At 46.2% G+C, this 23,993-nt stretch overlaps 1 protein-coding gene across 3 annotated transcripts in view; it reads right to left on the bottom strand.

The window, feature by feature from the left end:
- LOC138527994 (phosphatidylinositol 3,4,5-trisphosphate 3-phosphatase TPTE2-like) overlaps nucleotides 1-23,993 on the bottom strand; it is a 421,324-nt gene that overhangs the window by 73,703 nt on the left and 323,628 nt on the right. For 2 of the 3 annotated variants that reach the window (XM_069639416.1, XM_069639415.1), the window contains 3 exons: nucleotides 21,760-21,840; nucleotides 2,591-2,696; nucleotides 517-561 (listed from right to left, as the gene is read on the bottom strand). In XM_069639416.1, coding sequence (XP_069495517.1) covers nucleotides 517-561; nucleotides 2,591-2,696; nucleotides 21,760-21,840 — 232 coding nt within the window. The remainder of the gene's footprint in view (nucleotides 1-516; nucleotides 562-2,590; nucleotides 2,697-21,759; nucleotides 21,841-23,993) is intronic. The other variant, XM_069639417.1, reaches the window with a different exon arrangement.

Below are 23,993 nucleotides of genomic sequence, written 5' to 3'. Positions count from 1 at the left end.
AGGAATTGTCTTACCCTCTTAATCTGCAAATCAATATTACATTTTTCAAGTCCTAGTAGTTGTACTGTTAAATGTGATCTATAATGATATGATGGTTTACTTTTATAGTGCCTATGTTTTATATTGCAAATAGATTTTGGGGTCAACTGTATACTGTTCCTACACTGATGAATAGCAAACATGCCCTGTCAAGGGTAGCATAACTAACTATAAGAATGGGCAAATCAAGGCCACAATCACAGGAAAATGGTTCAAAACATGAAATGACGTTCTCTGAATGTTCAATGACGTGGGACTATTGGGTTGAGCCAGAAACTGTGACAAGATAAATCTGCAAAGATAAAGCATTAGAAAGCAGCACCCATAACCACCTCCACTAATCATCACCTCTTACACTGCCAAACAAAATAGAATCTCAAAAGCCCATCACCATAGATCTTTCACCACCCGTCACCATAGATCTTCCACCACCCGTCACCATAGATCTTCCTGTCACCAAACAAGGGCACACGTTACCTGCTTGGTCTCTGAACCTGAGAATGGTGAACCTATGAGATTTGTCTGCATGGGATAGAGAGTTAGTAACTTAATGTTAGACAACACCTCACATAGTTTAGATTCATACCTCTGGTCTACAAACAGAAAAGAGAACTTTTTTTTTAAAGAATATCTGCTGTATTCCTGATCCATCATTGGTTAGCACAACTTGGGTGGTTTATTATCGTGCTGAGTGATGAACACAGATTATCACTGGACTTATTTTTAAAGAGTCTTAAGCACTTCTAACAGACCTCATGCCAGCGACGTGAGGCACAACTTTGCACATGCACTAACTAAAATCAATAGCACTTTGTTCAAACTGGCTCCTTCTGTAGTGATCACTCAGCACCCCGATGCATCAGAGTTTGGTGCGCATTACAAAAGACAAAATAAATAAATAAATGGAATCCTCATGGAGCAGCCGCTACTTGTGTCTCTCTATTGAGGAGGGCAAGCAGCATCCGCAGTCTTTGCAAGTGTCAATTCTCTCAGCCCAACCCAATGCAGAACGACAGGTTTTCACACTCTGATCTGTAATTGGAAGAAGGTCAGGTTGGATCCCTTGGCATCCCCTAGGCCCTCTTCCAATGAAGGCACATAATGACTGGCACCCAATGGGTGGCAGACATTGAGTACGTCTCCTGGAGGATTCTTTGCAAGTCCACATGCTTAGACAATGGGAGCGTGACTAGCCATTTTGCATGAAGAACATCCCCATGAGGGGACAGACAGCTTGCCAATGCACAAGTTCAAATATAGCACTCCCCTATTTAATATTACTGAAAGGCAGCCCAAACAGTTGAGGCCCTTTCGGGAATACCAAATTGCACTAGTGGGGTAGAAATGGTCGAAACTACCCCTTGAGCTCCAGGTGCAATTTCTACAATCTGGCCTCTAGCTTTCAGGCTTTTATATACACAATAGGCCTCATTACGAGTCCGGTGGCCTCATTACCTTCGGGAGTACTGTGCCTTATTAACATCGGGAACTCAGAATTGTGGCGCATCTCCTGAATTAACATCTTCTATTTGCAGGTTGCTTAGCGCCCCACCAGAGCACCTGGTCTGGGATGGTGGGGTGAGTCTGTTCCTGGCCCAGAGTATTTATAACACTGTGCTCATCCAGCCCATGGAAAATAAACAGGGGCTACATATGAATGGCTGAATTACACCCGTCTACTCTTTTTTTGTCCCCTGCTTATTGAACCATTGTAGTCTCTCGCAGATGAGACCCAGGTACTTGTCTGGCTACCTGAGCCAAAACAGTACAAACAGCTGCCACTGGTCAGAGCTTTTGCTCCAGCTTTGTGATGCCCCTTGACCTACATGCAACTCCCCCCCCCCCAAACCTACTGGGAGTACCTCTTGCCCTGCAGATAATTATGTCAAAATTAACTTCAAAATGTGCCAAGCAGAATATTCTTGTACTGAGCGAACATAAATTGCAGATTATAAATCTATATCTTTAATTGCTGCACGCTGTAATGTGTGTTCTGATGACCCATCCTCCTTTTATATAAATCCACTGTCCTTTGGGGCCAGATTTGCAACCTATAAAATGCATAGAAGACCATTTTACAGTCTTGAGATCAGACAAGTGTGTAGAGTGTTAACACTCCCCCTAATGCTCACTGAGCACCACCTTGACAAAGGGATGCAAACTTTCCATCTGTAGCTCAAATATTTCTTCTTAAGCATGTTGCATATTAGGAAGCAAATAAAATGTCATAAACCAATGACCTTCTATGCCATATACACCAGTCAGTTCTTAGATGTATTTGGCCTTTAACAATGCATTCTTAGTTAGGTGGGTCACTGGTGTGAATATTCACATTATCTCTTGGTTCAGTAGTGAACAGTCATTGCTTCATATCCTGCTTTACGAAGGTAGGTTCCAGGTCCCAAACCAAACCTTCATTTTCACTGTTAACTATTACAGGATAAGAGTTTCTGACACCTATGGTGGTATTACAGATCAGTGAATGATATTAAATGTACGGTACAGAGCACAGAACATGCAGCTTGTGCTTCGTGGACAGGACGAGTCTTACCTTGAATTGAATTAATTCGAATGCTTTTTATCCTGAGTTGCTTTTCCGGTGGCAGCTGCAGCTTGTACTTGTTCTTCATAATTTCGTAATATGCAACATATCTACTCTGCAAGGCAACATAGAACATGTGTGCGTTTTGTCTTAATCACAGAAGAATACAACCATCACCATAGTGTACGCACTTATTATATTAAGCATGTGATAATGCCGGTTTTATATTCCTTTAGACCGATACAACTTTCACCATAGAAGGGTAGGGGTGGTGTACAGACGTTTACTCAGCATCATAGACCATGCACCAGTCACCTTCAATAAGATGAGCAATGAAGCCATATGATATGCCTTCATAGGCATTTGCCAGGCAGTCACCGTGTGCCAGCTATATACCCAGACACGACAACAGTCACATCAGTATGCGCATCACATGACAGGTGTTGCTGTCATATTACCGTCAGAAAGGCGGCTAAGCGACCCTTTCTTCTTGCCACACTTCCAACATTCATCTTGAGTCACAACTCTGCTTTTAGCATGAATTTGGGTGTCTGGAGTGACCGAAATCTGGGCCTCAGTTTCAAAAACAACCCCCTTTCCATCGATCACAGGCTTCTATTGAGAGCTTTAACCATAGTAGATGTGCAAAGGACGTGGTCCTCAGTGATTTCTCTGAGTGCTAATACATCATTCTACTTAATAAAATGGCAGCCTTTGTACCAACAACTCGAGGGCCCTCTGGGGGACCCAGGAACATGTCTCAGTTCAGGCATTTTTCTTAGTAACTCACTTAGGAGTTTATAAGGAACTCATCGTATCAACAGTAAAGACAGACAAGTGATCACAGTTAAAGGGTGTTTATTAAGCTGCAAAAGTGGGTGAGATAAACGCCTAACCTAAACCCAAATCTAAAATGGGAGCAAGCTTCTACCATCAAATTAAAATAAGGCAGTCCTAGTGGCGGTGTGTCAAAATAAAAAGGGCCAATACTAAGAAAAACATGTTGCCAATTCTTCCGCTAATCAAAAGGATTCATAAGAAAGAAAGAAGTGTTCACAAAAATGTCAGGATGCAGTAGTCGGGGTCTCCCTTTCCCAAGTTTTGAGCACGGAATAAGGTGGAACCTCTGAGCACAGCACACTTCTCAGGCTTCTCCAGCACGAGATGACAGTGACGCTCTCAACCTTCAAGAACCTCGATGGCCAAGTCTCCTTTCCTGCAAAAGTCTCTTGCCTTCAAGGGTCGGAAAATAAACCAAAAAGTTACTTTTACACAGTAGTTCGGGTGATAATGGCTCACACCTGGGCCCCCCTCTTCCGGCGAAGACCCTTCTCAATTTTCAGCCTCCCGCTTTAAAGTTCACTATGGCTTTTCCTTGGTTCACGAATCTTAATGTCTTTTTAAACAATTATTCAGGCTTTGCCCTTTTCTGTCGACGTTCCTCTGCCAGGTTCACTCTTGCCAACTTTTGCTAAACAGTTCACTTCTGTCAACACACTGTTCATAGGGACTTCAGGCTTCGCCCCTCTGTCAGCATCCCTCTGCCCTCTGCCGGGTTCACTGTTGCCAGCTTTATCAATCGTACCTTTCTCCTGTCGGTCAAAGAGTTTTACTGTCAAGAGGATTTTGCTGGACCCCTGTATGACCAATTTGACCGTCCCATTGCAGCCTTCCCGAAGCCTTTTGGTATTAGCAGTTTCAACAAACACAGGATTTACCAGAGTGTCTTGAGTAAGCACCCACATGGTGCCGGATCCATCTACAGCTGTTCTCCCCTTTATTCTAACAGTTCGTTGAATGTCCCTCAAGTTGCTACTTTGCAGCTTTCACTTAACACAGTTCGGTTTGGTGTATCGTTTCTCCCCTCAACTCACCAGCTGTGATGAACCACTTGGCTTTCCAGAATATTTGGAGACAAGGCCGGTTTCACAATAGCAGGCACCTCCCTCAGTCCGGCTTATCAGCGTAGGCACGCTCTGTGTACCGTTGACATCTGCTGCAACACACTAGAGCTATTGTCCGCGGTCTTCCGATTCCTTCTGCAGAGGTTTCGCAGGGCTGGGTCAGAAAGGGCAAGGTCGCGTCTCTCCTGGTTAGCCTCTCGATATTCGCCACCTTTCTCCTCCTCTTGAACTGCCGTGCCTGGATAGCTATCTGTGTGGTCTGTATTGCTCATAGTGTGCTTTCGTGCTCCACCTTTTATCCCTGTGGGGAAGGGAAAGGGACGTCAGGTGTGTGTGATTCTGGTCAATTGCCTAACCATTCTTGACCCTTGTGTTGGGACATGCTAGGTAAATGGCTCGGGTGTTAGTCCGTTGTCTGTGGTATGTGAACATGTCCATGTCGGAAAAGGGGGGAGGCAGTGTTTCGCAATAGCCTACATGGTAGGAAGGGGAAAATGTGTTGAAAGAAGGGGGACCACGTCTCGCGCGGCGATGTCCAACTTCCACTCCCCAAGGACCACCCATCCAGGTGATCCTCACTCCCTGGTCCACCCCTAGGAACTGGATCCAATAGCTATGGCCGTGTCCTGGCCACCTGGATGACAGATCCCCGGAGACTAGCTACGGAGACACCTTCAGGTTTCTCACAAGTTGCTGAAAGAGTTTCCATAGGTTCTTCCATAAACAAAATACAGAGCCAAATCCCATAGTTACAACATGGCTACAGGATAAAGTAAGGCAAACTCTACTTTTACCCTCCATGTGCAGCAGAAGGGGGAAGACACAATGGACACCAGAGGGGACCGACAAGAAGAGTCCCAGCCCAGCATTCGAGAACCAGCACACTAAGAACAGCTGGCTGAATAGGGGGCACAAAGCCCACTCCAGACAATCAAAGTTACTGAGAATGGACCTCAGAATCCCACTCCTCCGAGATCCAGTAAGTGTCTGTGGACGAAACCAGCTACTGGATCAGGCCCCCTCTTTCAGAGACAAGTAAACTCAGCACTGAATTTTAATCGGCCCATGAGCGGTTGGGGACTCACAGGGGAGGGACTCAAACTTACAACCAAGCAAGGATGTGGATGACCAAAGGAGCAATGGAAGGTGACTTGAACCTGGTGCTCAACCCCGTGGTGGACAAGACGCTCTTATAACCTCTGTGATCCGATGGGGTACTCACGGCTCTTCGGGTTACGACAGATGTGAAGAGGTAAGAGGCGTCCACCCAGAGGTCCAGAGGCCAGATAATCTGTGCTCTGTGCTCCCAGGGGGCCGCCCCCTGGGAAACCCTCTTGGGGAAGAAAACCCAGATCCTGCAGGTCTTGTGTAGGATGGAACTCCCAGTTCGTCGCGGCAGGTAGAATGAAGGAGATTTTCCCGACTGAAGCCAACAGGGGGAAGAGGTACTGAAATAACAGTCGAAAGCAAACAGTGAGTACCAAGGAATAAGGAGAAAGGAGGCGAAGGAGAATAAAGGAGAGAAAGAGCAGAGGACCGCTGGAACCAGGAAAAGAGGAGGGGTTAGTAAAGGCAAGAACGAGTGAAAGGAAGGCGTAGCAGAGCCGCGAGCGGCTGCTAGTAACAGAAGCTGCCGGCCTAGGGAGACCGAAGCCGGAAGAAAAGAAAAGGCCGAGGGCGGCAAAGACGGGAAGCAGAAGAAGAAACCGCAAGTGGCAGAAAATAAATAAGCCGTGGATGCGGAAAAGGAAGGAGGGAGCGAGGGAGTGCTCCGGAGGAGAAAAAACTGGCAAAGACAAGTTTTACGAGCGAGCAGCTACAAGGGTAAAGCTGAAGAGCAGAGTAGCAATGCAGTTTACCTGTAAGTTCTCGGTGTACAAGTACGAACAAATGGTGGAAAGAGAGGAAGGTCTAAGGTGGAAGAAAAGACTAGACCTGCATTGTTAGTTGATAGAAACATTATCAAGGAGCCGCCATCTTGGATTCCACTGAGTGTATCGTGGTTGATGTAGCTTCCATTGTCTCCATAGGTTTCTACGCGTTCTTGTAACAGACGCTGCCTCCTACCAAGCTAGATTTCAAACATGCCATCACCTTTGGTCCACTCCTTTGGGAATTGGGGTTGGTCGACACCTGGCGTCTGTTCCATGGTGAGAAGGATTTTTCCTTCCATTCACATGTTCAGAGGCTTCTCTAGACTGAATCTCATACTCGCACCCAGCACATTGTACCCATGTGTCCGTGGGGTGGAAATAGGCACATGTACATTGTCAGACCATTCCCCAGTAGACCTTGTCAATTGTGGGTAGGGCTGAGAGACCCTGATGCCCCTGGAAGCTGTACGACCCGGTACTCAGGGACACAGTGGCATCTTGAGAGGTAGAGGATGTAATATGCAACTACTTCCAGGAAAATAGCAACTGCGGCCCTCCACTGGGGATTGCTCGGGATGCCATAAAGGCAGTTGTTTGTGGAGAGTTGATCAGTAAGTCTGCAGCATATACTAGGGAGCGACAGCCAGTTAGGCTAAATCTGGAAGGGGAGGTAAGGCGGGTGGAGCAGGAGCACAAGAGGGTGCAGTCACCCAAGGCACTACACGAGCTGAGAACAGCACGCAAGAATGTTGAAGAGCAGCTTGTTGAAAGGACGGCCAAACAATGTGGAGGACCACGCAATACTTTTATCTGAATGGCAACCAAGCCAACCATCTACTGGTAGCTAGGTTACGGAAGCTCCAAAACCGAAATACAGTATTGGGCCTACGGAATAGTCAGGCTGTGTTGCAGCGGGGTGAGTCTGATAAACTGGGGATATATGAGGCCCATTTTGGAGCGGTATTCCAGGGGAACCCACTGTTACGCTCACCTGGTTCCCACAGGGGCGTAGATCGAACCCGGACAGCTGCGGCCTCCACCAGCGTGAAGCGTAGGGCAAAGATGACCATCTGGACGGACCCCCTCAGTCTTGTAAGCTTGACTCGTAGAAATATTCTCCTGTAGATGGAGAAAGGTATTTAGCCCTGTGGGTGTGAATGCAGACCCCCCTCCCTGCTCCCGTTCTCCCCACTTGCCACCTCCGATATTCCTAGTCAGTGTTCTCACCTTATATTTTTGATTGGTGAGCTCTCCATCCTGCGTGGCATGCAGGGGCGCGTAGATACCAGTTACTTCACTGGTTTTAGGTGTTGGGGTTCTGGACGATTATTGAGTCCTGAGTTTGCCAAGTATTTAAAGAGTTCAAAATGTCCAAAGTTCACTCTTGCACTCCCCTTTTGATTTGCGGCGGCAAATTCTGTCTGGAGGTTGCTGGCGGCGTTCAGGTAAGAGTCTGTATTACCCAAACTGTCCTGTAAAGGTGAGTGAGAATTCCTCACTGTCTTTTCCTTTCAGGTAAGAGTCTGTATTACCCAAACTGTCCTGTAAAGGTGAGTGAGAATTCCTCACTGTCTTTTCCTTTTTTCCTAGATGCGGCGTATTGAAGGATAAAGCCTCCGGTGATAATCAGGCAAGTCTTGTAATATAAGTGATTGTCTTTTTAGTCTCTTTAGGCCCACCTTGCTTTTTCTTGTCTTTTCCCCAGGTGTTGAAAATCACCGAAAAAGTGACGGAGGCAGCGCCGAGTCGGAGATGCTGTGGGGTGGTGAAAATGGAGCGGCGCTGTAGCTGGGATGCGACGCGTGCCGGAAGAATTTCCCTTCAGGCTCGGAGTGATGCAGGACCCGAAATCAGGTGAGGAATCAGATTAAAGTCTGTAATCTAACCTCTTCTTCCATTTTCCTTTCTCTCCTAGGGGCTCTGTGTTCGAGGCAGGCGTGGCAGAAGGCTGGATGCAGGTTTGCTGACAGGGTGAGCGTTACGCTGCTAAATGCAGAATAACGCGAAGCGTGTGTTGAAGATCGGGCATGGTTTAAATAGCTTTGAAAGTAGTCCTTGTGGAAAAATAGTCCCTCCAGGTCTCACGCTGGCCTGGATGCATGTGCAGCATGGTCTGCCTGAGGTAAGTGATGACTATGAGCCTGGCGCCTAAGGCGCCAGGACTGAACCCAGATAGCCCCTAGCCGGGGCTTCTGAGGTTTAAACAGATGTCCAGGTGCCTGCTTCCGGGGCGAATGGGCTTGGTCCAGCTGCCCGGGGGTAGGCATCATGACACCCACCCCATCTGAAGTTCAGGCTCAATACTTGAGGGATGCAGGTCTGCCAAGGCTATCTGTTGAGGAGTGCAAGGCTTTGGAGGGCCCAATTGTGCCTGGGGAAGTTGAATGGGCTTTTAAGACTTTATAGAAGGGATCTGTGAACCCATCAGGACCATGGGCCTTATTCTTCAAACAGTTTAGTTCTCTCCTGGTACCCCCTCTAGTGGATCTCCTTCACTCATTTTTGGTATCCAGTAGGGTTGCCCCTTCTATAGGTATCTCCACAACTGTCCTGATTCCAATACCAGGGAGGGATCTGGTGCTTTGTGATTCCTATCGCCCCATCACCCTTACTAATATGGATTCAAAACTCTTCTCCAAGATTCTGGCCCGACGGATGATGGATATTCTCCACAGAATTGTAGATGGCTGTATTGTGGGACGCAGTACCCATGATAATGTGAGGCGGGTCCTGGGTCTGTTGGAGGTGGGGCAGTGTTCAGGGGCAGAGATGGGGATAATTGCGCTGGATGCCCATAAAGCTTTTGACAGGGTGGATTGGAGGTATCTGAGGGGTCTTATAGCAGTTTGGGTTTGGTCCGGGGTTCAACAAATGGGTTATGGCCATCTATCAGAATCAGTTTATTTCCCTTCGTGTTAATGGTGGACTGCCGTCTAGCCTGTCAATAACCGCTGTCCCCACTGATTTTTGCCTTGAGGATGGAGCGGCTTGCCTGCCATATCAGGAATAATGCAGCCATAGAGGGGATTCCGGTTGGGGGTGGGGGACTAAATGATAAGGTTTCTCTCTATGCAGATGTTCTGCTCACTCTGCATAACCCCTGCACTTCATTGGCTAGAGTGTTACGGGAATTGGCCGACTTCGGGTTTATGGGTTTAAGGTGAACTACGATAAGTCGCACGGTTTGGATGTTTGCTTTGGTCCCCAAGACAGGATCTCGATTAGCGCTTTAGCCTCGATACAATGGTCTCGGGGGACTATCCCCTACTCAGGTGTAAGTATCCCAGTAGAGTTTCAGATGTTTTTCGTTGCAGATTCCTGCCGTTGTTCCAAGAGTTGTCTGAGGACCTAATCAGGTGGGGTCGGCATGAAATATCCTGGGTTGGCAGGATTGCGGTTGTTAAGATGAACCTCATTCCTCGATTACTTTACCTCTGTGCAGCGTTGCCTGTCAGGGTCCCTGACTGAGCTTTGCACACTTCAGGGAAGGATTCGAAAATTCATATGGTGCAACAAGCAGTCTAGGATCTCTAGGAAGTTATTACTGAGGCCTGTGAGAGGGGGGGGTGGACTGGGAGTCCTGTTATCACAGTTCTTCTGAAGTCCAACTAAGGGCTTAGTAAAACCATTCAACTGAGACAGTACAAGCCTCCACTCTTAGGTGGTACAGCCTTATACTGAGTATATGGTAGCATAGACAGAGCAGACCCGCTTATTTTAGGAGGGAGAGAGGGCTGTGGGAAGGTACACATAACTTGTAGTATACCAGGGGTCAACAGAAACCCCTACAACCAGAAGTATTATAAAGAAAATAAAGGTTTATTATAAATACAGTTAGGCCAAGTTAAGTCTTGGGGCAAGTACTATGTCATACAGTCATAAACACATGCTTGAAGGTACACAGACCAAAGCATAAACCTTGTTTAGAAAGCAAACAGTATTTTTAGGCAAGTCAGACCTTATCAAGCACATTTAGTATAGGACACAACTATTCATGGGGAGAAAACCATAAGTTGCTTTCTGATTACTTTCAGTAAGTCAATGGTAGTAGACCCTAGCAGTTGTGCATTAGCCGCCCAAGGGCATCGAGGCGCTGTTACAAGAGGGTGACTTAGTTACAAGGGTACCAGCATAAATTACTTTTGCAAATGACTTGGTTACATGAGGCGTAGCAGTGCTACAGGTTACATGGGTAACAAGTTACATAGATTACTTACCGCTGCCTTAGTTACAAGAGACGTAGCAGTGTTACACGCATAACATCACTGTACAAATTGAATATACAATTACAGTTGCTTTTCAGCTCAGTGGAACACAGACTAAGGTAAGCAAGAACTCTTTACACTAATTTAGGATTGCACCAGGCACACCAAGGTCAGCTACACCTACAGAACACTTTTTAAAAATGGCACACAGCTATTCTAGGCAGGTAAAACCTAATGTGCTAATATACTATTACTGTTGCTGTTGCTTTTCAGGTCCGTGGGACACCGACTAAGGTAAGCAATAACTTTCTAACTTATTTTAGGATGGCCCAAGGCAGACCAAGGTAAGTAAAACCCATATATTTTTTAAAAGGAGCAATCAGCAACTTAAAGGTAGGTATAAACCCAAGACTGCTTTAGCATCTGTATAAAAAATAAACAGGGAACGCAACGCCAATGTTACACAGAATGACTCAATGTTATTCCAGGTAGGTAAAACATAAGGCAGGCTTAGTTTAGACAGGCGCTATAAAGCAGGTCAGGGGAAGCAAGACCCAGTTGGTGAACGTACGCACTAATATTCTGGAAGAAATTGTTAAGTGAAGCCAACAGTATTACTTTTGGAAAGAGGCACAATCAATTTAATTCACAGGTGAGTAAAATAACCTTCCATATACCTTTCAGAATGGCACAACACACATTCAAGTTAAAGTAAGAGCTTTTGTAACTCTGAGTTACAGTTACCAATCAACTAATTTACAAGTACAGTATAAACACTTGTTATACTTCAAGCCAGAATCTTTTTCTTATCCAGTCCTTCCCTATTCTATTGGAGGAGTTCACTCAGAGACAGAAGAGGGACCCTAGTTGTATAGGTGCCTGCTGTAGGCAGGGTGAGATAGGGTTCAGTTGCAAGAAAAGTCAGAGTTCCTGTGGAAGACTGTTCAAACAATTAAGTAGTTCACTTTAGCGTTCGTTAGGGTCCAGGGACTTCTGAGAAGACACCCCAGGAGCATTCCAGAAGTGGGCCTGGATGAAGAACGGAGGCAAGACTTTGGAAGGGATTTTGCAGCAAGGATCAATGGGGAAGGCTCCAGGCAATAGTTTTTTTGTGACTGGATGCGGCTCTGGTTTTGGCGCCCTTTGTAGGAGCCAGAAGACTGATCACTTGTAAGGTCCAGCACTCTGATAAGGGAACTTTTCAGACTTTATTCACGTCTCTGGAGGTCCTGCAGGATGCCACCAAAGTTTCAGTTCGATTCGGAATTCGGAAGACCGTGCACTGCAAACTGGCTTAAGGTCCCAGGGTATTGGCGTATTGCAGCCCTGCAAAATCGCAGCATAATGTGGAAAATACTGGTCTTCTTGAGTCTAGTGGATCGCAACAGGCTCTGGGTTGGGGTCGTCATTTTCGGAGTCCCCAGGTTGCTTGGTAGGAAGGGTTACAGCAGGCTCCAGTTACACAGCAGGCTCTCCGGTCGCTGGAAATCGTCTCAGCCGCGTTTTCTTCATCTTGCTCTTTGGATTCTGGTCCACTGGTCGACTACTTCTTCAGCTTCCAGGATTAGACTTTTATGCAGGAACCCAGCCAATTAAACAAACGTGCAGCATTCAAACTTTAAGGACAGCCAGCCTCCCAGTTTGAACTGGATTCTCGCAGGCAGGATGACAAAGGGTAACAGAGTTTTGGACTCCTCTCTCGCTTCCTTCCTTCACAGGCACTCTGGAGCCTGGGGAATGGGGGCAGGACTGCTTGCACCCATCTGGAACAACCCAGGCTTCCAACCAGGGTGCCATTATAGGTGGCTTGGGGCGTAAGTATTTGGTTTGGTCAACCTGCACCAGTTATACAAAGATGGCTGTCCAATTTAATGGGTGTAAGGAAACCTTCACTCTTGCTGAAACCGAGCGGTTTCACTATGCTCAGCTGCACCACTGGGTTTGTCACCTACTCACGAAATGGGGGGCCACTAGGCCACTCAATGCTCTTGAGGTGGCGGTTCAGAGGGGGTTCTCTCGGGGTCGGGTCTCCACTCTATACGCTGCTAGACACAGTCGTGCATCTGCCATATATGGGAAGTGGGAGGACAACCTGGGTGAAACAATAGAGGATGATGCTTGGCTGAGGATGTGGGGCGGATGCTTAAATCCTCCAGGTGTGTTACAGATCGGGAATGCTCCTATAAATTCTGCTACAGATGGTACCTCACACTGGAGAGACTGCACTGCATGTCAGCTGATTATTCAGTGAATTGCTGGCGTGGTTGTCCTGCTGTGGGCTCTCCGTTTCATATGGTGTGGTAAGGTGCGTCTCTTCTGGAAGGAGGTGCTATCTAAAATCAAGGACATGCCAGGGTGGTCTCTGCCCATGGTTGCCCGGGTGGTATTGCCGGGTGACACAGGTGATGGGTTATTCCCCTTGATGGGCCCAATTGCTGCTCTGGTTGGGCACCTTCTCCTGGCAGCGAAGCTGACTATTACCCTAAACTGGAAATCCGTGGTGGGTAAAAATATGGTACATCCTGGTCGCAGACAAAGTTACTGCATTGTGTGAAGGGTGCTATGGCAAATATGTCACTGTATGAAGCCTTTCATCAATTTTGCATAAACTACCCTGCGATGGTGGCTAAACCCCTGCTTATGCGGCACTTCTCATTGCTGTAACGATGTTTGGTTGGTGGGCCGCGAAAGGGTTGAAGGTATGGACACACAGACGGGCCATGGGATGTTGGGCCTTTCACGCCACACAGAATGTATGGCACTTTGTAAGACCCCGTCATCATGTCTCTTTGAATTGTGATTACTATGTTCATGCACTCGTCATTTCCCACAGTATGTTAAATAAGCGTTTAAAAAAAATAAATAAAAAATAAAGGATTATGTGTGTCTGAAGCAGTTTGGGCTATCAGTGGCTGCCAGTGCATAGGCATTGAACCTGTTCTTATATGTTGCTGCTGCACTTTAATCTGCCCGCTATCCTAGCTTGAAAATAAAACCTTTGATTGGAATTGTACTTACAAAGCCCTCTTCAGCTGCTTACTGCTACTCGATATTATAGTTTGAACCACTCGATGAAGCGAAATACGAGTGAGGCACAATTTTGCTTAATGCACTCCTCTGTTGCAATATCGAGCTACAGTTTAAGGGAGTTTAGTAGTGTGCATGCGTTTGACCTATTACTGACAAAGGATTGGTGTGCTTTCGTTTATTTGTGCTTGACATCTCCTTTTAGTTTCGACTCTTTGGTCTTCACAAAGAGAAAGTGCAGTGACTGCTTTCAATAGAAAGATCTGAGCAGACAGGGAATTTGGCGGGACCCTGGCAACAGAAATTAAGTGCTTTAACTGGGGCAGCGTGAAACTAGGTGGAAATTTGGGTGTCAATGTAGAAGCCAAAATACTGGCATATTTCAGCTTGCCAGGTCCTATTTGACCAGCATCGTGGCCGAATGCCACATTAAGTATCCTATTGCCATCGCCTCCAATATTTCAACAACAACCTGATATTGACAGCACCATGAAATATTTGATACGCACTTGGCTATACGATGGGCCCATGCTGCCATGTGGTGGAAGCACGCAGTCATGCTGATTATTTTTCCGGCACGTACATTTTTAATGTCTATCAACTAGCACAGAAGTAATGGCGGGCCTCATAGCCCCCGGCACACTATTCAACACTGGTGTAATTTCTACTGGTGCACGTTATTAGGCACATTCATGATATCCTGCGGAGGAGAAATGTTGCTGTGCCCTGTGGCAGACTTAGGCTGACGTAGTGACTTATGCCATCTGTTCACTTTCAGAACTGATGAAAATCCTATGGCTTTTGTAAAATATCTCTCGAGAATTGCACTGTAAAATGCACCTGCAAGCTCATTTTTCCAGTTTTACACCCAAGGCCGAGAACTTGTATAGTCCCGTCTTCGGTACTTGATGATGGTTACACTTTAATGTAACCGCCGGGTCGGAGCATCCCTGGAGCGTGAAGCTGTGCCAGGGATCTCGAAATTTAATGTGAATAAATAAATAAATAAATATGATCCCCCGGCGCAAGACCCGCGCCTGCGACCAGGACATTTTTTGTTAAAAAGAAATAGAGTTAGGGGCCCTCGCACATGGTCACGCGAGGGCGCCTTTACTCTTAAAATGAAAAAGACCGCTGTAGTGCGAGCGGAGCGCTGGGTGACAGTTGAACCCTGCTAGAGGGTTACAAGCGCTCCGCCCTGCGCCCTAACACCGTCGCAGTCTGAGCCTTTATGCTCGTTACCAGAGCCACCTCCCAAGAGGCTATACAAAAAAAAAAAAGAAAATAATCACTAAATAATCGCTTCAAAAGCGACCGCAAACATAAATACAATGTTTTTAAAGCTGCGGTTTTATTTCTAAGTTTTCCGGGCTCCTCCAGCCTGGAAAACTTAGGAAAAAAAACGCAGCTAGTGCTTATTTAAAAAATAAAATAAATAGCACTTACCGAGATTCAGCTGCAGCTTTCCTGCTCTGGTCTCCGGTTCCTGTCCTCCGCGTACAGCACTAATGAAGGGAAAGCCACCCAGCGGTAGCTTTTGTTTACTACAGCTGGCTGGCTTTTCCTTCATTAGTGCCGCAAAAGCAAAAGCCAGCACAGGAGGGCATCCATTTCACAAAATGGATGCGCCCATGTGCTTGCTTTTGCGAATTTTGAGCTTGAATAGCTCAAAATTTTACATAGGAAGTTTTAAAAAAGAGAATGCTAGTATTTTTTTTTATGTTGCCTATCTATTTTTTAAATAAAATGTTTTACTAGACCATGCCTTTAATCATCGGGTCATTACAAAAGCGGCAGAAATTTGTAGCTGCTAAACCTCCGATTGCCAATATTTCTTTTGTTTCAAGCAAGTTCAGCCTAATTCTCATAAAGGTGTTTCGGGCCAGCCTGTTCAGGAACAATTTGATGTAATTTTGCAAGTCGACCAGTTTTTTTGAAAGTGTGAGGGAGATGCTTGGCGAGTTTATTTTTATTGGCAATGTCAAGTGTCGATATCCAGTCCAGTTCTTTTATCTTTTTTATAGCTTTTGTCGGGTTGTTTAATAGTTCTTCCTCGTAACTCTCTGCGTCTGCTAGAAGGGCCAGGTTCTCCGTCTTCCATCTGGTTAGCTTCTCACATGTTCTTTCACATATTCCATTCTGTAACAAAGGTAGAGGGCCGGTTGATGTTTACCGAAGCAAGGACCAAAAGTCTTTAGCTCGATTACCATTTATGGCTTTGAAGATGCTTTCGGCGTCTTGTTGGTATAATGCGCATCGATGAGCTCTCAGCCATGCTTTATAGGCTCTTATGGCCTCAGTGGAGACACTTAAGGCGGAGGTTCGGTCTTGTTTTTTGGCGCATCTCAAAGCCCTCCTTAGCTCACGCTTTGTCTCTACCACCAGCTTATCAAAGACGTGTTTTGTTTGTATGTCTGGTTGGTTAGATTTCTGCAACTGAACTTTGTAAGCGGTTAGTAAAGTAGTGCAATCCACCTGAGTTTGATCTTCATTGTTAGCTAAATTGATGTAATCAGCTGTTAAAGTTCTTACAGTACCCTCTGAGAGTTTTAGACTTGTTCCTGGATGATTGGGTACGATGCAGGCAGACATTTTCGTATGAAGCGCTTTTAGAAGCCCAGGTTATTTGGAGAAGATTATGATCGCTCGCCGCTGTCCTCACCACTTCGAAAGTTAAAATTGATTGGAGAAGAGATTGCGATACAAAAAAAGTGGTCAATCGTTGAATAGGAATCATCTCTTTCCCAAAATGGGATACGACTTTGGTTGGAAAAAACGGAATCAAGATGGAGGAAGCCTCTTGATTTCATCAGTTTCATCCATAGTGAGGCCCGTATTTCAGAAGGCGTTTTCTTAGCAGTCGTCGTACTTCCAACAACTCCTTTTTGTATCTGAACATTCAAGTCACCACATAAAATAATGTGGTCAGACTGGTAAGTGACCTGCGCTTCATCAACTTTGTGCTCCATCATTGCAAGGAATTTCTTCGTTTCTATTGTAGCAGGGTTCCAGTAGACATTGACGATTACAACAGACTTGGTTATGGTTTTGTTATTTCCTTTAACGTTTGTTGTCAGCCAATTTAATTTTACTGATTGCCTCCGTTGGTTTTCCTCAAGTTTTTGTGTTAGAATGATGCCACTTCTATTTCGAATTGCTATTAGGAGGCCAGAGGTAGGTCGACCAGCAATACCTTTTTTGCAGGTACAGCACTAATCTCATAGTCGTGCAGGGTTGGGATTTGTAAGAGCCAAGTCTCTTGCAGGCAAATAATATCATAATCCCCCCAGTTGGATGTTTCCTGGCATGGTTAAGTGCTGAAACCCTCTGGTATTCCATGTGCACATCCTGATCATTTGTTGGTTCGGATCAAGTTAAGTGGCTGTCACAGGAATGTGTTGTGGAATCGTGGGTGGCTATCTTTGACGTTGGAGGGTTAAGGCTTTTGGAAGCTATTACCACATAGTTTGAAATGCTCGTCCACTTTCAGTACTTGGGATTGCAGGTTGAGGATCATTCTGGACTTGCCTAGTTAGTCTCAGTGAGGATTTCGTAGTTGATTCTCGGGTTTGGTTGTTTGTAGATGGAGTTTCACCTGCAGCTGGGATCTTGGTAGAATTGAGTTTAAGTTTATCTTGGGTTCACAAGTGCCCCAACATCAGCTACGGCGCTGGTTCCAAATGGCTTCCGGCAGTCTTTAGAGCTGGTTATGGGTCTGTCAGGCAGAAGTTTGACGTAGTTGTTAGACGTCTTATGGTATCTTGAGGAAGAGATCTTTTTGATGGCTATCCCTTTGTTGCATCTTCGGGTCGCTTTTCTGATCGTTTGATGCACATTCTCTAATCTTTCTGGTCGACTCGGTTAGAGCGTAACCCAGTCTGAGTAGATCATCTGTAGCAGCTCTAAGGAGTTTATTCACTGTTGACGAATATATAGATGAGATTGCCTTATGATGATGGTGACCTGGGTCCACTATTTTCAAGTCAGAGGTCCTTAACTTACGCAGCGATGGAATGTGATGGAATAGTTAGATAACCGCTCTTCTATTCAGTATGATGTAATCTCGACTACCCGGTATCTGTTCTAATTTCAATATCCATTTGGTTTGGTTGTCTTTAGACAGGTTTAGTCGTTGAGCTTCTGTTCTTGACCTAACGTGCGTACCTTGGGAGGGCTTGTCTTCTGCTCCTTGTTGTTTATATCTAGTTATCTTAAGTCGTGGATACGCTCGCTTTGCCAGGAACTCTTTGGTTTCTGACTCTGAAGATTGTAGTCCTTTGCGTTGTATTTTTTCTTCATCTTTAGTGCAGAAAGTTTGTTTTACATTGGCAGAATCAGCTGAGGAGTTTTTCCTTTCAGAAGGCTTTTGGTTTTGCCCACATATTTTAAGACCACGCTTTTCTCAAGAGTGAGGAAAAGCGACACGTCGGTCTTTCCATTCTTAGCTGTGGAGAGTGAGGAGCCATTTTTCTTTTTGACTCTGGGCCAACATTATGGTCCAAAGAAGGTGAATGTATAATCTCCATTGGGCAGAGAGAGATATTAATCATCTCTGTATCTCTGAGAACGTCTTCAGTTGAAATCGGCGAGGCACTGGCACAGACGGGGCCCTTTTTTTGAGGAGGTTGACTTTCTTTACTAATTGTATTTTGTGTGGTCTGTGCCATTGGTACTTTCAGAAGAGGTACTAGATTCTTCTTTTTGCATTTTGTTGCCACTTGGTGTTGGAAAAATCAGTTCTAAAGGGAGTTTGTCACACGAAGTTGAGTTTACAGTGGTCTTGTTATTGACAGGCTGTTTACTTAGTACAGGTTATATTGCGGTTGTCAAGTCTATAAATGGCAAGGTTTGAGAACCTTCAGACTTATACGTTTTATTAGTGATTGTCAGAAATCGACAATGAAGCTTGCTGGTTTGAGGCAAATGCGAAGTGATGGTCTGATTTGGTTTTTGAGTCTATGGCCATAGTGAATCCTTCCAGAAAAATTAGTTTACTTAGCATCATTGCTTTGATTGATGTGTGGGCCTTTAATGTGTCGTTCATGGTCTCATATAATTTGGTAAAAGGAGTTAGGCCAGTTGTTATTGCTGACATCAAGGTGCACATGTCCGGTTTCTTAGAAGACGTTTCCCTATTGAGGCTCGGGTCCAAGAGTTTGGACCTAGCCTTTGCTGGTGAAGATAGGCTCGAGGATGAAAGCGTGCTCTCTTGTTCGTGCGATATACTCGGTAGGTCCACTAAAGATCTTCATGGAGATTTAGGATGACTAAAATGTGGACACCTGGATGCAGCCAGTTTCTCAAAAGAGGTTCTGCGACTGGGAGTGGTGTTCCTAGGTGAGTTAATAGTCATAAGAGGTTGAGGTGTTGACTGGAGTCGATCTGGTCTATAAGTAACTTTGGTACTCTCTTTGGCTGTATTTGGAACAAAGTTCTTTTCATTGGTTGAATTTTGGACATCTGCTACAGAGTTGTGTTCCAAGGCCTGATTTTTTCCCTCTAATGTACTTTCTTGTGGGGATCAAGACAGGCCAAAGGCTTGGGCCTTTGTGGACTCGGTTCCAGCCGTATGGATTATGTCATCGTACAGAGAGTTCGTTTGAGGAACGACTGCTTGCAAGCCTGTGATGTAGCTAAGAGGATCATCTTGTTCTGGGCTTCCAAAGTGACGTTGCTCACTAGGACCTGGGCTGCTGAGTGAGGATGTTGAGTGGTTCAAGGGGGAACAAATCAGGTCAGTATCTTTTTCTGGAGACGACGAGGATCTGGTTGGTTCTAGCCCTGAAACAGGAGGTTCTATGTTGACGGGCTGTGATCGTTCTCCCAGAACGTGGTGTCTAGGCGGAGGTAACTTGCGGCTAGCTATAATGGTCTTGCGCTGTTTGTGGGGCGGCGTGTTCTCTTCTGCAGCCTCAAGTATTTCGGCATCCATTAAGTTCTTCGCATCGGGCCTGAAAAGCCCTTGAATGTTTATAGATAAAGTCAGACAACAGTTTAAATGGTGGCTGGGAAGTTTTAGCACTTTTTTTTTTATTTTGTTTTCACCAGGCCAGCGATTTTCTTTATTGTTGGCAGATGTTCCAGTTTGTCTTCGCTGTGGAGAAACTTTTGCACTTTTTTTAACAATCATATGTGATTGACCAACCAAGTCTTGAGTGTCTCTTGATGGTCTTGGTCTTTTTTTTCACATTTGTAAAGTTCGTTTTTTCCTGAATAGAACGGGTGAAGTTTCCTTCAGTCTTCCAAGCCAATTCCGAGTCCACTACCTCACCTGAGGTGGGACTCGCTGGAATGACGTGAATCTGTGCTTTGATGAACATCGTGCCTGTGGGCGGGGCCATCGACGCCAAGGGCCATCGACGCCAAAGGCTCCGGGACGCACAAGGCCACCGAAGCAGTGCCTCCCAGCACCCGCTGGGGCTCTAACACCGGGGGCTCGCAGGAAGGCGGGCCCCCCACTAGCCCACCTCCTGAGGCAAACACCTCATCGCAGTCTGCCGCCTCGTCCCACGACGGGCCGCCACAAAGAGCAGGAGCCCCACCGTGAGCCGTCGGCATCGCAGCCCGCCGAACCGTAGCATCCGACGCCAGCCCCTCTCCAGGAGATGGCGGTAAGTTTTGTTCGACACGTTTTTCAGTAGACAGAGCTGGGGCGGGGGTGGGCAAGATCTGTGGAAAGGCCGACTCGTTGGGAGGGGAGAGAGTGGTGGGCTTTCGGTTTGCGGATGCTTCAGAATCAATACAAGGGTCGCAGGTGTGTTTTGACAGAGATGCATTATTTGAGAAATCACATAATGACGCTGTGGTAACAGATTTGGCGATGTGAGGGCTCATAGAGGTCAACAAACAATCGCTGTGCATAGTAGCTGGTTTGCTAGCATTTGACAGTACTTGCTGCGAGTCTTGTGGAGAATCCACTCAAAGTCGAGAGCTCCTCAGGCATCAACCCGCTTCATCTTCAGATGACGGGGCGTAACCATGGGCGGACAGAGGGGCCTTTGCAGTCCTGCCTGTCATGACTGCAGGACTGCCACTCTCCGCCACTCCGCGGACTGAATGGACTTTTAAGGCAGTTCCAGATCAGCACTTCCTCCACTAGCAGTAAACCGTGTAGAGAGACTGTGGAATCTGGAAAACAGGTAGCAGGACTGCCACTCTCCACCACTCCGCCTGCTTTTCTAAATCCTGATGCTCCTGCACAGTCTTTAGGAAAAAAGGCCTCCGCTTCCAGTGGCATCACCCTTTCAGCCTTAATCGTGATGCTGACCCTCCCCAGCTGGCGAGGGGCAGCGCCTGAATAGGCGAGGTGCTGTTCCCTGCCAGGCAAGCCTATAGTAATTAACTCAAGAGATCAGCACCCTCTCCCCAAGAGGGGAGAGGGTGCTGATCTTTACAAAAGTCTTCCTTGCAGGAGTTGCCTGTAGCCCATTGAGCAGGTGACCCCCCCTCCCCCCTGCCATTAGGTCACGCCCCCTTGATGAGCCCCGGCTCATTTTGTTATGCCACTTAAGGCACTGGCAGCACCCAAGCTAACGCTTCCGCACAACCCCCCATACGCCCCCCATCCGCCCCCCCCCCCAGGAGAGGACCACAAATGAGAGGCTTTTAACACATTAATACTTCAGGTGGGGTTAAATACATGTCTTTTCCATATGTGGCCACGTTCTGAAATCATTGAAGAAGTCTTGTAAATTTGCCCTACAAAACTTCAGCGTGGAGCAGAAGGGAATTTGACATGTGAGGTGGTCAGACGTGTCATTTTGCACCTCTAGCATGAAATTACTTGGTTTCAGAAGTGTGAAACCTGACAGTCCTCGAAGGCGAAAGTCAATTGCTCACTGATAATTTAAAGCAAATTCATATTGTGGGATTAATAAGTGTACATATCACGCACCCGAACAGGGTTTCTCGCACAGTTTTTAATCGTACTGAAAACTCGACCTGGTGCAGCCCAACAAGTTAACTCGATCTGTCCAAAGCAAGGAATGTACGCAGTGCCAAGCCCTAATTTAAGTAATTTCATAGGATAGGATGCACTATTTGTGTACGATACATGGGTGATCGTGCCCCAGCGACTTTCACCGTATTAATAACGTCTGAAATAAAAAAGAAAGGTTGAAAAAGTGCCATTTCATTATTATTTTAACGATAATTATTAGAGCACTCACCTGGGATGGAGTTTCAACACCCTGAAATTTTGTACTCGTGCTTGTATCAGTCCTCCTCTCTCCAAAATAATCCAGGCTTTCCTGCGGGACAAAATCGAATTACGCATCAGTTTTGATTGTTTTCCTGGAAGCAGCGATTGACTACGTCATGGAGTAGATGCACAATTAAGGTACAGTCACCTCAGGTCTTGAGCGACAATATGGCATTCGCTCTACGTGCCTCTTCCTCGTCCCAGTACTTGGTTTTCAGGTGTCCACTTCTGTAAATGAAGTGGACACCTCAAAAAGAAAGTACAGGAACCATATATTTACTTCTTTGTGCTGCCCCATTTCCACCATTGGAGGCATACACACCTGCAATACCGCACAATCCCTTAGTGAAACAGTGTCCTTTCTTTCTGAAAGGGAGAGGAAAGGCTGCAGGCACCAGGCCTGAGGCAACCTTTTCTTCAGACCTACCAGACTCTGCTACACTAACCAACTCACTGTACCACGCATCCACAAGATTACAGCCGGGGGGCTGGGTTTCCCCTACATAGCACCAAAACTTTGGAATAATCTCCCCCACGCTCTAAGAGCAGAAGGCTCCCTCACAGCGTTTAGAAAAAAACTCAAAACCTCTCTCTTTAACTAAAATTCCTCTACCTACTGCCATCCAGGCACACACTGCTAACTATTGCTACTGCCCAAACTGTATGCATGTATGCCTCTGTATGCTGTAACTAAGACGCGCTTTCCCTATAACCAGCGCTATTCTGTAACCAGCGCCACGATGCCTCAGGGCTGATTCTGTGCGCTTAACAAATGCGAATAAATAAATAAATAAATAAATCGCCTTAGTGCAGGGTTTAAAGAGCAATTTATTTATGGTTCCAATTCCATGCCAAACTACTCTGGGGCCAGGGTCTTGCAGAAACGTGAAAACATCCCCTCTGGTGGCTGGTGCGAGGCTGGCATTTGGGAGGGGTGAGTACAGACCTAACAATATTCGAGAGGGGAGGACATTTGTTGCGCTACAAACTAGTCTTCAGTTTGGATCAGACAAGTGCAGTGTCCACGTAGGGTCCAGAGTGATGCAGGGAGTGGCCGGTGGCATCTCCCTAGAGCAGGGCTTAGGGAGCAACTTGGAGAAGGTTCCCTTCCACAGCGGACCTCTGTGGGGCCAGGGTCATCCAGGAAGATTGAACGTCTTCTGTCGGCCTGCGGATGACTAAACGGATCCATCAGCAGACCAGAGGATAAAGTCGGTCTGCTGTCCCAGACCTCTGCAGCCAGGAACAAGGAATCCCTTCCTGCCCAGGCAGAGATACAAGGGAAAAGGATTCCTCAGTCTAGGAGGCTGGTATGAGATCACGTTATGCAATTTGTTGACTTAACTGATGTCTTACACGTTGGAAAAGTGCATTGAATGGGCGTTTCCAGCGCAGTGTCTCTGCCTGGGGAATTAGGCTCCAATGTGTACAATTATGTCGAGGGCACACCGTTTATACTCAAGCGGGCATATACACAGGGAAACTATCAGGGAAAACTTGCTATGGATCAGCTTTCCCAGCATAGTGAGACATTTAGAGCACCTATGGTTGCTGCTAAGATAGACCAGGCACGAAAGTATTGCACATATACAGAACTAACGCATACACCTACTAGGATATGGCAAATACCCTACTCGGAACGGCTGAGAGAGCGGATGAGCAGACCGGTGGAGGAGTGGGGGAAAATGAAAGGTGTAACGATAGCCCCCACTCAGTGTGGCAGCCTGAATAAATGTGCAGTAATGCTGGCTTGGGATTAGTGTTTCTCTGTGCTCAATTTATGGAAGCATGTAGCTTGAACGGCTTGACAAAAGGAATGTGTGGTCTTTGGCCAGTGTCACTGTTCGGTACAAAGTTTCATCATTGATTAATATCACCACAACCCTTAAGAGACATTGTGTGACAGGTGATTAATGAGCTCTTCTTAGCACACTGACCCCTTCTCTTCAACTACAAATTTGATTGTTTTGATGGACTGATATTTGTAACACGCAACCAGGCCGGCCAAACTGCATTTAGGCACAAAGGAGCACCGGAATTGGGTAGTAAATCAGAATTTAATAGGAATAGCAAAATAAATGAGCCTTTCAGAAGTAACAGAAAAATTGAATGGATCGACTAGCTAATGGAAGACTATTGCATAGACAAGGGGCAGTCCCAGAAAAGCTCTGATCACTTCGTATTACATTTTAGTTTAGTAAA

This window comes from Ambystoma mexicanum, chromosome 7q (assembly GCF_040938575.1).
Source record: "Ambystoma mexicanum isolate Mex_15411 chromosome 7q, UKY_AmexF1_1, whole genome shotgun sequence".
Classification (NCBI taxonomy): Eukaryota; Metazoa; Chordata; class Amphibia; order Caudata; family Ambystomatidae; genus Ambystoma; species Ambystoma mexicanum.
This window is presented reverse-complemented; position numbering and strand designations above follow the sequence as displayed.